Raw genomic sequence first — 16,633 nt, 5'->3', positions numbered from 1 at the left:
ACACCTGATGTCCATTGGGATGGACATTCAACTTTGAAAAAACCCTGTACTACACTGTTATGAAATATATTCAAACTAACTTCAAATATCATCACCTGCAATGGTTAGAATTATACTGAGTGCAAATTGGTTAGGCTATCATAAACATAAATTCATATTTATGAGGGGAAAAATGTGTTTACTCCTGTTCCTATCTAGCTTCAGAGCCATGCTTGTCTTGTCTGATGTCTGAAGTGCTCTCAGATCAAGTTACAGACCCTAACTGCATTCTGATTGGGTCATCAGGATCCAATCAGTTACAAAGCATAAAGGTTCCTGGAGTAGCCGTGGGGTGACTCGAGGCTCTCCTATTTGTAAGAGTGATCTCTCCCATATGAGTTAAGTTCCTCAAGGAACTCCCTAAACAGGCAAGGTACCTGGAGTAACCCTTGGATGACATGAGGCTCTCCTAATTCTAAGTGCAGTTCCATGCTGTAAAAAGATGTTCTAGGAACTGCAAAAACACCATTCACTAGAATCACAGAATGTGGTCCCCAATCGACCTATCACGTGGAAACAGGTTATAACAGAAATATCAAAACATGGTGGCTGTTTAAGACATGGGCTGTAGTGGACATTGGTTTATGGACTGTATCAACTACAGAAAATGAATTACTTCTGTTGTGAATTCACTTTTACTGGTTAAGACATCTTCTTTTAATTCCAGGAACCTGGGGAAGTCCGGGTTGAGAGTATCCTGTCTGGGCTTAGGTAAGATACACACACACACACACACACACACACACACACACACACACATACACACACACACACACACACACACACACACAAACACAACTTATTTAATAACAAATACTGTGTGTGTGTGTGTGTGTGTGCATGTTGTAGGTACCTGGGTGACCTTTGGCTCTCAGGTATCTGATGAGGTAAGTTTCTTCCATGTTCAGTGAATCAGTGTGTTTGTTACTTTATCATAATGAGGGTCTATACATCATATTAAGTGTCTGTGTGTGTGTGTGTGTGTGTGTGTGTTTGTGTGTGTGTGTGTGTGTGTGTGTGTGTGTGTGTGTGTGTGTGTGTGTGTGTGTGTGTGTGTGTGTGTGTGCATGTGTGTTGCTGCAGATGGCTGAGAACCTTGTAACTACTGCTTATGAACATGGTGTGAACCTGTTTGACACTGCAGAGGTCTATGCATCTGGAAGGTCAGTGTCTCTCCTCTCCCCCTTTCTCTCTCTCTTTCTGTCTGTCTTTATTCACTTCACATCCCGACAGTTTTACTTTTGCTAAAAGCTTCAAAATGCTCTCTTTTATCTTTCTCCCCGCTACCAGAGCTGAGATCACACTCGGAAATATCATTAAGAAGAAAGGATGGAGGTTTGTGTTCATGTGAAGCCTGAACTTCTCTTTGTGTGTGTGTGTGTGTGTGTGTGTGTGTGTGTGTGTGTGTGTGTGTGTGTGTGTGTGTTGCTGTTTATTTCTGTCTTGTGTATTTATAGATTTGTATGTTAATGGTTTAAGTGGACTCTGAATGAGCTGTGCCCAAAATAATTCCTGACTGTATCTTTCTTTTCATTTCATCCTGGGCTTGTACACACACACACACACACACACACACACACCCTTTCCTGCTGGGCCATAACCAAGTTGGATGAACTCCTATAGCAATAAATGAAATAAGAAAATTAGCAATTTGTCATCTGTCTGTCTACCTATGTATCATTATATATTATACATTATACTGTGTGTGTATATATATAATGCAGTCGATTTACAACCATATTCCCACAATTATAGTCCCATTATTATATTCAGCACAATGTACTCCAACAATAACATTGATCTGTAACATGTAACATATACTCTTCTCTCTCTCTCTCTCTCTTTACGGCTCTGTCGCAAAGGCGTTCCAGTTTTGTAGTGACAACAAAAATCTACTGGGGAGGGCAGTAAGTGTTTTTATTATCACATTTATCAGTATGTTTGTTACATTTTGAAAACTTGACCGTCTGAAAGTGTGTGTGATTTTGTGAGTGTATGTGTGTGTTTAAGAGAGAGAGAGAGACTGTGTATTATCGAGTGTTTTGAGTGTCTGTGTGTTTGTGAGGCTTTTCCAGTCATTTGGTGTGTGCGTGTGTGTTTGATCATGTTTCTTGGCCTTTCACAGAGCAGAGACCGAGAGGGGTCTGTCCAGGAAGCACATCATTGAAGGTATGGCGTCCGTCTCTAACATCTATATACATGTATGTCAGGGGTTCTCCCCCCCCCCTTCCTGGCGCCACCCCCACTACACCACCTTGCATAGATAGATAGATAGATAGATAGCCCTAGGCTAGCCTATTATTGTTAGGCCCACACTATTTTATATATTATATTATTATTATCAGTAACGGTAGGTAGGCCTATTATCATTACTAAGCTATTGTTGGCAGTAGCACCATTGTCATCGTCATCATCATCATCAGGCCTATTATCATTACTAGGCTAATTAGGAATTGGCACCAGACCTCTGATATGAATTTATGCTTTATTATTGTTATTATTACTAAGCCTAATAGTAGGCATATCATCTGCATTAATGTGAGACCTGAGCCTGCTTTGCCTTGCAAAGATCCTCAATTCTTGGCACAATGTCTGATAAACATAGCCTCAAATCATCCTCGATTTGTGCACAATTGCGGTATTTTGTTATTTTCTGTTACTGTTTATTATTTTATATTTATTTTTAACAGCCAAACAAATGTTGCATGACTCGCATTTTAGATGTCGGGTATTTGCGCATAGCGCGTGCATCTGAGAAGAAAGAATGTGATGAGAGGAAGGCTAGATTATACATATTGAATAAATAATAACAATATCAACATAATCCATCTGTCTCTTCACAAATGACAAACATGTTATCAAATCATTCCGTAGCCTTGACTTCGATTCAGTTTTATTACGATGTCGAACTTAACAGGCCACTGTCAACAAGGTAGGCCTACTTAGTCCAGTCATTTAATGAAAAAAGGTTGAACAAATTGCAACAGAAGAAAACTTAACTGATTTTTTATCCTCAATATGTCCTGAGTAAGGGGGAAAAAGCCCCGAAGAATCCCAATAGGGGAAAGTTTCGAAAAAGACCTAAATATACCCTATTCATGCGTGTATACAGTATTTCTTCACATATCACCATGAAAATTACTGAGTTTATTACTTACATCAAGACAAACAAAAAATGTATTATACGTTTTTTTTAAATTGTTTGTTAACATGGGCAAACAGGGTATAATGTCATTATGTATAGCTAATGTATAGGCAAAGTAAGGTCTGACCCAAACCTAATTGCAACATTTGACAAACAAATTGTCCAAGGCATGGAGGACACATCTATGATGTGATGGATACAAAATCAGTTAAGTTTTCTTCTGTTGCAATTTGTTCAACGTTGACCCCTATGTTGGCCTAAAATGACTGGACTAACTGTAGAGAAGCTGTAATGAATTCCATAATTTCAATTTTCTAGGCCTGACATCTTTCAACATTATTACCCTCAAAGTTAAATAAGAAGCCTTTGCAACTCGGCTATTTAATTAGGGCACAGGCTACTTTTCGAGAGAGAGAGAGAGACCCAAAAAGTTGAAATCATATCTTCATGGCTTCAATCTGGCCTACCAAATATCGGGATAACATCGGCTACTGTACATCACATCACATGCGCATAAAACGCGCATACTTTCTCTGAGTGCGTGTTTCAAAGGCCTAGGCTACTTTGAAAAAAAATAAGCACTTGAATAATGGTCTAGGAGCTGAAGTTTAGACTTTTTCGTTAGAAAACTATTTCATTTGAATTATGGACTGCCTTTGAATCAAGTTTGATCGGACTTTAAGTTGATAAAAGAAAGTATCAAGACGCTAGGTAGCCTACCTGTTAAGAAATACATGCATTTTTGCCCCGTGGAAGAGGCCTACTTAAGTGTGCTTGCAAGCACACTTATTGTTCTTCTTAAGTTTTATTAAGTGTGCTTGCAAAGCAGCACACTTATTGTTCTTCTTAAGTTTTCTTCTTATTATTATTCCTGTAAGCCCGATTTTGGGCCAGCTCCTGCTCCTAGACCTTTTGAGATATCACCACCGATCCAACTCTGGAACGTCCGGCCGGAATCGGTGTAGTGTGGAAATTGAAAATGACTTCACTGACCCTTGTCATTCTTCCGCCATATTGGATTGAATAGAAAGCGAAACTAAAGTTTCACAGGTCACAAATTTGGTCCGAACTTCACGAAACTTGACGTACATGATCCTTGGACCAAGCCTCACAAAAGTTACAGAAAGGATTTTTGATTTTCAGAAGCGTTTGCCCGTCACAGCCAAATGAAATCGGCGGCGTAGCTGCAAAACAGGAAGTTAGGTATTATTTCAGGAACGCTGTCACATATTGAAACCAAACTTTGTACATGAACTCGGGACTCCAATGTGAGGATGCACAAGATCTGAAAAAAAAAAAGATTAAATAAAACAGTATGCCAATTGACAAACCCTTTTATCTATGCCTTGATATTCAAGCCCACTTGTGCCTGCTTCACCCTCATTTACATATTGCTGGACTATGCACAGATTCATCATAACCTTGCCATGCACTTCAATTCAATATCATGCCATGGGATAGTATGGATATTTAGAAAGAGGAACCATGTGCTATATATACCAGCAGTACTCTGCAGTACACTATTATGGTTTTCAAATCTAATTTGCTTAATTGTCATGATATGAGAGTATTGTTCTAAATTTTACAAGTACAAAAGTTGATGGGAGAGTATTATTCTAATTTTTACATGTACAAAAGTATGCAAATTAATATATGTACGGAAGATTATGTAATATTAAGAAGTTTTGTGGTGTTTAAAGACTTGCAAGGCATTCTGGGTAGGCAGCAGCCATTTCACACTTTTAATGTTAATGCAAGACACTAGGTGGCACTGTTGTATTACATTTCACAGAGGACCAACGTGAGAAGGCACGTTGTTTTATTTCTGGGGTAATGAGTTTGCATTGTGGCTGTTCATGACTGCAATATCAATAGCCTACGACGGGAATACAGTTTGTGAAGGTGTGCGTTGATGAACCAAGTAAGTTAGACGTGAACCTTTTAATTACGTAGCCTACCAGTTGTAGGCTACTTGAATGAAGAGTTTAATGAATGCCAACGAGGGACTGAATGTTAGCATATGTTTACTTTGTTTTTAGACTGCTAGCTAAGTCTGCCAACAAACTTTTGTCTTTATTTTCCACTATGTATTTGATAACTAGTATGATAGTCAGTATAGCGGTGAAAATGGACATCACGGTTATGATTTATTTAGTAGCCTACGTTTCTATGCATGTTAATTAGTTAACTATCTCCTGACTGGGCATTGCTTTTTGTGGCATTTCACCAGAGAGGGTTAAAGCGGAGCTAGTAATCAAGGATATTTGATTTCACGTCGCGGTGTTTTGAAATTAGCCTGGACAATCCAGACCCTGATAATCTATTTTGAAATGCGTCTACAGGAGTATCCAATCAAAGATTCTAGAACAGAGCTCGAGAATTTTTGCTTCCAATTGCGAGGGAACAATTTTGCATGGTAGGCATAACTAAGGGATGCAGTAGCCTAACACCACCAACAACAACCAAAACTAGCCTTGACAACTAACATTGTCAACATGTACATTAAATGTAACATTTCATTGTGAATCAAATTAAAATGTTCTCCTCTTTGCAAACGTAGGCATAGACATATGGTGACAGATTAATTTAATAATGTTGCTGCGTGAATCATCACGGTAAGCGCGAATGAGGTGGCCACTTCTTAATGGGACCCACTGTATGGAAGTAGGCGAGATGTTTCAAATAAGATAAGGTTAATCAGAATTCTAGGATATGCCCGCTTGACAACGGCAAAGATAGAACTGGCCTTTGGCCATAGCAACCATCCATTTAGAACGACTGGCCTTCATAGCAACCAAAGATCTTAGCTGTGATTCATGTAGCCTAAGTATGCATGCAATGTGATGCAAAGTATAGAAATGTGATGAAATATACAGAGACAGGTCAATAACTATAGTGTAATGTAGACAGTAGTATAGAGTTGATTTAGAGTAATATGAATTAAATATGTGCAGTAAGTAGCAGTTACCTCATACAATAAGTAGAATAATGTATGTAGATGTAGCAGTAACATAATAGTAGAAATAATAATATATATGCAGTGTATTAACAGAATATAATAAAAAAGAATAAATATGGATATTCAATATGACAAATATATAACAGATATGTACATAACATACAGCTATGTGCAGTGTGGTAACAGTGTCATTGTAGTGCAGAAACAACAGCTTATAAGAGTAGTAAGAATAAGTCTATGTGCAGGATGAATATGAAGATCAGTAGAATAACTATGTATAAATGTAATTACAGTAGGCCTATGTACATTTGTAAATAAATAGAAAACTATGAGTGAGAGGGATAAATTAATTTTATTTAATCGTAAAAGTAAATTGCATTAAATTAAATTGCAATAATGCTATAATGGCTATAATGTCACGCAAAAAGTATACAACCAAAGCTGAGCTTGATCGTCTAAAGAACCAGAACTTGGGTGTAGTTTTTTGCTGGGTCCCAGGCCATGTTGGTCTGAGGGGAAATGAGAAACCGGACAGTGCTGCTAAGAAAGCCCTCAATGAAGAAGTCACAGAATGTCAAATCCCTGCCCCAGACCTTAAACCTATACTGAACTCTTACATCTCAGATAAGTGGCAATCTGAATGGGATTAATGTACCAACAACAAGCAAGGAATGTGAATTTTGGCACATTTTCATGATCCACTGGGTCGTTATGGGCCACACAATATACGGTGTTGCTAAAATTACTCCTATTGTGGCTATTAGAGACATGCGTTCATGAGTATCCAGCTACATTCAATGAGTTAAGTAAAATACATTCACACACAAAAAAAAACCCATCACTAATGTTGTGGACATTCCTTTATTCTGAGATACATCAATAGGCTCTCAAAACAATCCCAAACAGACATAAGGTCTTTATAGAGCAAATCCATATAGATTATTTGTCAAATAAACCAGTAAAACAGAATTAGGGGATGGAATATATAACATTCACACTCATAGCTCATATTTCTAAAATAAATCAGTGAAAAAGTATCCTGACAAACAAGCACTGAGGTATTGCCACTGCTCCAACACTGAAAGGCACTGTTAGAATGCTTGGATCAAGCCAGGTTCAGCATAGCATATGTCACTGTCTGCTCACGTTGGTGACCGGACCAGGGCAAGCACACTTTCGCAGTTCCCGCCGGAAATGCAGTCTAGTTTATTTTTTGAAAAGTATACTCTGATTTTTTTAGAAAGATTGTTTTGGATTTGACATGGCTGATAGGCCTATATTAATTAATAACTGTTAATCAATGGTCTTGGTGCGCAGAGACATAGCTATTAGGGATAATGCTGTACCAGAACGATACTAAAGATCACCTCGTTGAAGTCATACAGTAGATTAGGCTAAATCAGAGCCTACTTTTTTATCAAGCTGGGGCCAGAGATGATGGTCTTTGGCGAACAGTTAGGCCTACTCAAAATGAGTAAAACCAAATTTGGCGAATCTCGCACTTTTTCCTTTTCCGTTTGCACAGTAATTTCATTAATTCCAATCGGAAGAAAAAAAGACACAGGAAATTTTTCTTGTTTAATTAATTTGGTAGTCTTATTATCTGCTAGGCTATAAGCCTAATGCAAAATCATTTCTGATATTTTGTATAGATTGGCTATATGAAGAAGATCTATAAACAGGGTGCCCAATGCATGAGACACGCATTTCAATTCGTTCACACGCTCACACGCCACACCTTGCTCTGACACTCACACGCCACACCTTGTATTGCTGTGGTACCTAAATTAAAAACTTTCAGATGGGAGCCACCAACCCCAGTGCTGGAGCCTACCATCCCCCCTCATATGAGGCTGACTTCTACGCTTCAGAAGACTACTATGACTACGCCGCCCCTCCCCCAGCTTATTTCCATGACAGTAGCCAGCAGAGACAGGCCAGCAAAATTCCCGCATCGAAAAGTAGGGGTAAATTGGGTCAAGTGTCATGAATATTTTCCTTTCCATATTAAAAATCCCAGGGTACACGAATCAATCAGAAGGAGATAGTAGGCTATACAATATAAAAGTAATTACTTAAGCTTAAGCTACTTAATTATTCTCTAAAACGAATAGCAATTGGAATAGAAAAATTGCAGAAGAAATACATTATTTCTGGTGGTAGCAGAATAATGGATACCTACAAGAATAAGAATAAGACAAACAAAAGATGTAGGCAATGAATGAAATGTTATCTGCGCTGTAGGTATCCGCACGCAGGGGGTTTGGACAGCGGGTTAAGTGAAATACATCAGACCTATGTCTTGTTCATACATCGGCGCACGTCGCAGCTGAAGGGGACCACCGTTCAAGTCGCCTGAGTCAAGGTCGGCGATATTTGTTCCACCAACGACATCGTCTAACATTGCCATGATCGCAGAGAATAAAGTTCCATCTCATTGGACTGCAATTGTATCTTGCGTTTGCCTGTTGCTCCCAACCTGCAGCCAAGGACTTTGCTAAAGTAGTTTAAAGTGGGTTAGCCAGTGATCATTTTTGTCTGATAACTTCTACAAGAGGATCTATGATGCAACTATGGTCTGGAGGCAGAAAGGGCTAACATATTTTTCTGTAACATTTCCAAAATCCAAGTGAACAAAACACTATACAAATCAGAAGTATCCACTAATATCTTTCTCCGCTGAGTTTGTTCCTACTATTTGCCACTTGCCGTGCCACTAAGACAAGCTGGGCGCATCATGAATAACTAGAAATGCAATTCCAAGGAATTACCAGTGCATGAAAATGCTAAAGTTGTGATGTAAAATATCATGTATAGTTAAAACAGATAATAAAGAGATGGTTACTACGGTGATGCTAGGATAGACATGGTGGTTGCATAGCTTAATAAAAGTTGATAGTTTAAAAGTAGACTGTTTAAAAGTTGAATGTAGATAGTTTAAAAGTTGTTGATAGACAGTAGATAGTTTAAAAGTTGTTGATAGACAGCTAGTTTAATAGATAGTTTAATGATAGTTTAAAAGTAGACCGTTTAAAAGTTGAAGGTAAATAGTTTAAAAGTTGTTGACAGACTGGAAGTTGAATGAATGTTGATATTCCAATAGTTTAATGGCTGTGCATAGGTAGATATTTGACGATAACTGAAAGTTGGAATGGCTCTAATGTTCGCTAGCAGTTATGCTAAGATTTTTAACTATGCTAACCATGCTACTTAGCTAATGTTTTATAGCAGTGCTAGCAATGCTAACCTGCTAACCATCCTACTTAGCTAACGTTTTCTAGCAGTTTAATGAATGTTGATATTCAAATAGTTTAATGGCTGTGCATAGGTAGATATTTGACGATAACTAAAAGTTTGAACGGCTTTAATGTTTGCTAGCAGTTATGCTAAGATTTTTAATTCTTTTAACCATGCTACTTAGCTAATGTTTTATAGCAGTGCTAGCATGCTAACCATGTTACTTAGCTAACTTAACTAACATTTTCTAGCAGTTTTACTAAGCATGTTAACTATGTTAACCATGTTACTTAGCTAACTTAGCTAATAATTTTAGCAGTTATGCTAACTATGCTAACTAGCATGTTAACTATGTTAACCATGTTACTTAGCTAACCTAGCTAATCATTTGAACAGTTTTGCTAAAAATGCTAATTAGCATGCTAACATGCTAGCATGCTAACTATGCTAACCATGTGACTTAGCTAATTTAGCTAATCATTTTTAGTAATTTTGCTAAAAATGCTAACTAGCATGTTAGCATGCTAACTTGCTAGCATGCTTACTATGTTAACCATGTGACTTAGCTAATCATTTTTAGCAGTTTTGCTAAAAATGCTAACTAGCATGCTAACATGCTAGCATGCTAACTTGCTAGCATGCTAACTATGTTAACCATGTGACTTAGCTAATCATTTTTAGCAGTTTTGCTAAAAATGCTAACTAGCATGTTAACATGGTAGCATGCTAACTATGCTAACCATGTGACTTAGCTAACTTAGCTAATCATTTTTAGTAATTTTGCTAAAAATGCTAACTAGCATGCTAACATGCTAGCATGCTAACTTGCTAGCATGCTAACTATGTTAACCATGCTAACTAGCTACAGTAGGTAGGAGTCATAGTTGATGACAAGTAACAGTTACAATGGCTAAACAGTTAAAAAGTTCAGTAGTTTAAAGGGTTAAATTGTTTAACAGTGAAATATTGTAGTGAGGACTTTTATTTTGAAACAGTTTTTGGCAGAGGAAGCAGTTTAACAGGATGTGTAGTCTTAATAGGGCCAGTTTGTATGCTTAAAGCCTGAGACTGGCAGTTGAGATCCAGGTGGCCTGAACACCTGCCATAGGATTCTAATTGCTTAATGGCCGTATTATGATGTCATAATCGGCAATGTTAAGTCTATGGGGATTTTTAAAAAGTTTTTCTTTAATAGTTTAAAAAGTATAAAAGTTTCAAAGTTGAAAAGAGATAGCAACCCGATCTGTTTGAAGACCTACGTTACAAAGTTTGAATGAAGTTTCTAAGTTAAACTGTTCAAGAGAAATTGCGTCTAGAAAAAGTGGTAAGCGGAATAATAATAACTAGAAATGCAATTCCAAGGAATTACCAGTGCATGAAAATGCTAAAGTTGTGATGTAAAATATCATGTATAGTTAAAACAGATAATAAAGAGATGGTTACTACGGTGATGCTAGGATAGACATGGTGGTTGCATAGCTTAATAAAAGTTGATAGTTTAAAAGTAGACTGTTTAAAAGTTGAATGTAGATAGTTTAAAAGTTGTTGATAGACAGCTAGTTTAATAGATAGTTTAATGATAGTTTAAAAGTAGACCGTTTAAAAGTTGAAGGTAAATAGTTTAAAAGTTGTTGACAGACTGGAAGTTGAATGAATGTTGATATTCAAATAGTTTAATGGCTGTGCATAGGTAGATATTTGACGATAACTGAAAGTTGGAATGGTTCTAATGTTCGCTAGCAGTTATGCTAAGATTTTTAACTATGCTAACCATGTTACTTAGCTAATGTTTTATAGCAGTGCTAGCAATGCTAACCTGCTAACCATGCTACTTAGCTAACGTTTTCTAGCAGTTTAATGAATGTTGATATTCAAATAGTTTAATGGCTGTGCATAGGTAGATATTTGACGATAACTGAAAGTTTGAACGGCTCTAATGTTTGCTAGCAGTCATGCTAAGATTTTTAATTCTGTTAACCATGCTACTTAGCTAATGTTTTATAGCAGTGCTAGCATGCTAACCATGTTACTTAGCTAACTTAACTAACATTTTCTAGCAGTTTTATTAAATATGCTAACTATGCTAACAATGTTAGCATGCTAACTATGTTAACCATGTTACTTAGCTAACTTAGCTAATAATTTTAGTAGTTATGCTAACTATGCTAACTAGCATGCTAACTATGTGAACCATGTTACTTAGTTAACCTAGCTAATCATTTTTAGCAGTTTTGCTAAAAATGCTAACTAGTATGCTAACATGTTAGCATGCTAACTATGCTAACCATGTTACTTAGCTAACTTAGCTAATCATTTTTAGCAGTTTTGCTAAAAATGCTAACTAACATGATAACATGCTAGCATGCTAACTATGCTAACCATGTGACTTAGCTAACTTAGCTAATCATTTTTAGTAATTTTGCTAAAAATGCTAACTAGCATGATAACATGCTAGCATGCTAACTTGCTAACATACTAACTATGTTAACCATGTGACTTAGCTAATCATTTTTAGCAGTTTTGCTAAAAATGCTAACTAGCATGCTAACATGCTAGCATGCTAACTATGCTAACCATGTGACTTAGCTAACTTAGCTAATCATTTTTAGTAATTTTGCTAAAAATGCTAACTAGCATGCTAACTTGCTAGCATGCTAACTATGTTAACCATGCTAACTAGCTACAGTGGGTAGGAGTCATAGTTGATGACAAGTAACAGTTACAATGGCTAAACAGTTAAAAAGTTCAGTAGTTTAAAGGGTTAAATTGTTTAACAGTGAAATATTGTAGCAGAGCCCGTCTACGGAGAGCCTTGCCACTCCGTATTAAGTCCCATTGTACCGAATTTTGGATGCAGTTCCACCAGAGTTCCACTGGGGGCGATCGCCATGAGTGCAGAATAAATGGAAGTCAATGGAGCTAGACGGCTAAATTTGTCTCTTTCACCTGATTGTCATTGACAAATCTCAGATTTGATTGTAGTTTGTATAAGTTCAACATGGGTTATAGGTCAAAAGTTGAATGAACGAGTACTTATGTCCTTTTGATTTCTTACAGGTTGGGTCGTTGTTGCACATAACACGCTAGCATTGTGCTAATGAATGACATCATTGACACATTTGAAAGGCTTTTTAGAACAATTAAGTGACTTCTGAAAATATAATACTCAACCAAGTGTATTTTCTTTGCCTCCCCTTTCGAATACAATACTCAAATTACTTGAAAAAAAATTATATCCCGAGAAAAGTGGATTTTGAGGGGTACAGCTCCATAGACCTCCATGCATTCTGCACTCGTGGACGAGCGCCCTCATGTGGAACCACAGAAGGAACTGCAACCAGTTCAGAAACCGGAAGTTTTCCGAGAGTGGCAGTTCTCCCCTTATTAGACATTCTCTGATTGTAGTGAGGACTTTTATTTTGAAACAGTTTTTGGCAGAGGAAGCAGTTTAACAGGATGTGTAGTCTTAATAGGGCCAGTTTGTATGCTTAAAGCCTGAGACTGGCAGTTGAGATCCAGGTGGCCTGAACACCTGCCATAGGATTCTAATTGCTTAATGGCCGTATTATGATGTCATAATCGGCAATGTTAAGTCTATGGGGATTTTTAAAAAGTTTTTCTTTAATAGTTTAAAAAGTATAAAAGTTTCAAAGTTGAAAAGAGATAGCAACCCGATCTGTTTGAAGACCTACGTTACAAAGTTTGAATGAAGTTTCTAAGTTAAACTGTTCAAGAGAAATTGCGTCTAGAAAAAGTGGTAAGCGGAATAATAATAATAATAAGAAGAAGAAGCCTAGGAAGAACAGTACAGTGCATTTTCATGCACTGTAATAAGAAGAAGAAGTTGCCTAGGAAGAACAGTACAGTGCATTTTCATGCACTGTAATAATAATAATAAGAAGTTGCCTAGGAAGAACAGTACAGTGCATTTTCATTCACTGTAATAAGAAGAAGAAGTTGCCTAGGAAGAACAGTACAGTGCATTTTCATGCACTGTAATAATAAGAAGAAGTTGCCTAGGAAGAACAGTACAGTGCATTTTCATGCACTGTAAATACGTTGGCTAACATTGCCTACCTAGCAATGCTATCTATGCAAATGCAAATATGTTAAGGTAATCTACGGTAGGCGACTACTCCGCATTGCATAGGGGCAGCTGTCTGCACTGTCTAAAACTTATTTAACTTAAGCCTACAGAGGACAATATAATATAGTATTAATAATACAAATATAATAATTGCGATGGATGTGAGGAGTTGGCTCTAAGTTTAGCCTAGGCTATTTATCCTATGTAGCCACAAGTCTCTCCTGCGCTGACTACTTCAGTCTCATTCTCTTCCCGTTTTCTGACCATGTCAACATTGAGCAACGAAAATAAGGGAGATTTTCCAGGTTACTCACCCAAAATACAGGGACATTTCAACATTTGTCTTTCTGTTGCTATCCCTCTGCTGATAGCAAGAATTCGTAGGCCTACTACAAAACTGCAGCACTAATTAAACGAGGTGTGAAGCTAGGTCTAATGAGATTGGCGTCAAATCGTGCTCTCTTCCACACTGTTCTGATCACTCTAAGGTCGCCTGGGGCTACTGTTATGAAAGTAATAAAATATGGGATATTTTACGTGAAAATTTGAGCCGACACACTTTTCCACAATATTCTATTTTTTTAGATGCACCTGTATCAAGAGCTTTTTCCCAAATTGGCTTTGGATGTTTATATTGGTCCCTGCTCCATCTGTTATTAAGAATGCTCTGCTTCTCCTCATCAGCGTAGGGAATGTTGCATTTATAAATTGCAGGGTCATAGGCTGCAAAGCTTGAAGGCTACCTTCTGACACAGTGAGTGTCACATCTTGACTCTCACTCACTTGCCCTCAGGCCCTTCGCCTATCATTTCCCTCCATTCTCCTCTTTATCCTTAAGTGCCTGCTTTCTATCTCCTATGTTGGATTTCTTAAAACAGCAACAAATCTCTAAATTTCTGACCAATAATTTATATAATTTGACAATGTTATGTTTGGGCCATGAGATAATATCCATCACACCATTAATTATCCATCCTATATACCACTGATATAGCTTAAGTTTCAGTGCAGGTTTGCTAACTGCATCTCCGCTGAATTTCAACACAACATAACAATACAGGGCTCCTATTACATCTGTATTGTATTCAACGTTTAACTTTCACACCTTCCCTCCTTCTCTTTGTCTGCTCAACTTCTGCTGGCTTTCCAAACATTAACTTTGTTGCAGCCTTTGTTCAGGTCAGGTGAATTAAGAGAACAGACCGTCAAGTTTATTTACTTTTGACAATGGATTTGTGGGTATTGAAGTTTATGTGAGCTGCGTTGCGCTCGTTGAATAGTTTAGTAGCCTACACAGTCTGTGATAACCGAGTCGACTCTACATTCGTTGTCAGAGGTCGCCTATCTGCAACAACGTGTCACGTGACGGTGCATTAATGCAAGCATAACTGTCTCGTCGGATATTCGTAGAACTTAATAAATAAAAGGAAACTTGAAGAAAAAAAATACAGAGGACATGACCTCGGTGTCCTCAATGGTAGCTACGGCCATGGTTGTAGGCCTATTGTAGCAAATATCGTAGCAAATAGCCTGGTGAGGACACAGCTTTTAAAACATTCACTCTCGCTGGAGAACTGGCTGTTGCACAAACAAATGAATTAGGGTGATCTGATTTGCATCTCCGTTCTCCAAAAGCTATGGTTTTGCTAACCCATTCGCACAAAAAGTAATATCTGAAAGGTTCTCTCCTAGCCTGGGTGCCAGCCGAACTTAGTCCCACCCACAACATTTGAGGTCGGGAAGGTCGGTCTGGCATAGACCTCTGAAGTTCGCCTACAAAAAAGAACCAAAACGGCCATCTTTGCCCATATAAGGAGATCCGGTTGTTAATTGAAGCTAACTACTATGGCAAGTTGCATTGCAGGTTAGCTCTGGGGTAGCAAAAATCCAAGTGTGCCGCCTTCACATACCGGAGATCACAGAATCCACTCGAAGGCAGAGGACAAAAGTGTGTTCAGGAAAACGTCTGCATTACAGACTTTTTCACCCCTGCGAGAGTTTAGCGATAATTCAAAATCCCCATGTTATTTTCCCATAGGAAAAATTGCCAGATACCGGATGTCAGCTTTTTTGTAGGCGAACTTCAGAGGTCTATCGCCCCCAAATCTGGTGGACCAATCAAATCGGGCTTTACGATGATGGACAGGTGAGCAACAGCGCCTCGTCTATCACGTCATCTTTTGAATTTCCCCTTGGGGATCAATAAAGTATCTATCTATCTATCTATCTATCTATCTATCTATCTATCTATCTATCTATCTATCATCTGAGCATGTTGATTATGTTTGCAACAAAAACGCTGTGGCTAGAAGGAGACAGATGGCTTCTAAGACCCCATATGGAAAATGCATATTATTTCAATGAGGTTTTATCACTGAAAACGATTATTTCTGAAAACTTTGGCCAAAGTTGAGATGTGGGAAAACTCATGGTTTCACTTTCATCAAGGGAAAACAGCGTGTTGCATTGTGACATGTTGTTCCCTCGTTCGCTTGAAATCTCTGATTGACCACCTGTTCAAGGGATTTGTGACAGCCTTTCCCAGCTGATTATAACATGTTTGTAGCATATCAGTGCTCAACAGAATTATTTTTAAAAACGGAGGGAATATAGGTTATTAGTTTTTTCCTAAAACCTACCCTACTACGTATCTCTTAGATTTCGCTAATGAGTGTTGTAGGAGATATTGACGGCACAATATCTTTTACAAAAGACCAGAAAACAATGTTAAGGCATTTGTGGAGAAGAAGGATGGTTTGTGTGGTCTTCCTACATCTCACGGTAAGTTATAAGGTTGGTTAGGTCTATCCAATTGAGTGCAGAGGCATTCCCCCCTGTATCGGTTGAAACACGCCGCATAATTACGTCCCAATGGAGCAGTATCAGACTCATATTCTGACTAGAATTGAGTATGGCTACGTCAGGCTAGTTCTCTCCATTGTTAACGTGCAACATTTCTTCATGTGGATGTGGGGTAGTGTCAAGCAGTGAAGTGATAGCCTATTGCAGGTAGGCAATGTTCAGACAGAAGACGGGCACTGCTTTCTCTGTTGGTATTTCTGTCCCTCCGAAAACTGGTGTTTTTAGCAGTAATGAGCTTAACCATTAACGAAAGTAAAACAAACATAAACAAAACAGCCAGATGGCTCTTCATAAAATAACAAAG

The 16,633-nt window shown here is 37.9% G+C and overlaps 1 protein-coding gene across 2 annotated transcripts in view; it reads left to right on the top strand.

Annotated features, from left to right (window-relative positions):
• LOC143101364 (voltage-gated potassium channel subunit beta-3-like) overlaps positions 1 to 16,633 on the top strand; it is a 194,766-nt gene that overhangs the window by 36,300 nt on the left and 141,833 nt on the right. For both annotated transcript variants that reach the window (XM_076264659.1, XM_076264658.1), the window contains exons 2-7: positions 707 to 750; positions 889 to 926; positions 1,123 to 1,202; positions 1,330 to 1,374; positions 1,902 to 1,946; positions 2,165 to 2,208. In XM_076264659.1, the coding sequence (XP_076120774.1) occupies positions 707 to 750; positions 889 to 926; positions 1,123 to 1,202; positions 1,330 to 1,374; positions 1,902 to 1,946; positions 2,165 to 2,208 (296 nt within the window). The remainder of the gene's footprint in view (positions 1 to 706; positions 751 to 888; positions 927 to 1,122; positions 1,203 to 1,329; positions 1,375 to 1,901; positions 1,947 to 2,164; positions 2,209 to 16,633) is intronic.

This window comes from Alosa pseudoharengus, unplaced genomic scaffold, assembly GCF_046254945.1.
Source record: "Alosa pseudoharengus isolate Yale_2024_CS ecotype anadromous, Long Island Sound unplaced genomic scaffold, YU_APseudo_1.1 YU_APseudo_1.1_scf_33, whole genome shotgun sequence".
Taxonomy (NCBI): Eukaryota; Metazoa; Chordata; class Actinopteri; order Clupeiformes; family Clupeidae; genus Alosa; species Alosa pseudoharengus.
Note: the sequence above shows the minus strand (reverse complement) of the source record. Positions and strands in the feature narration are given on the sequence as shown.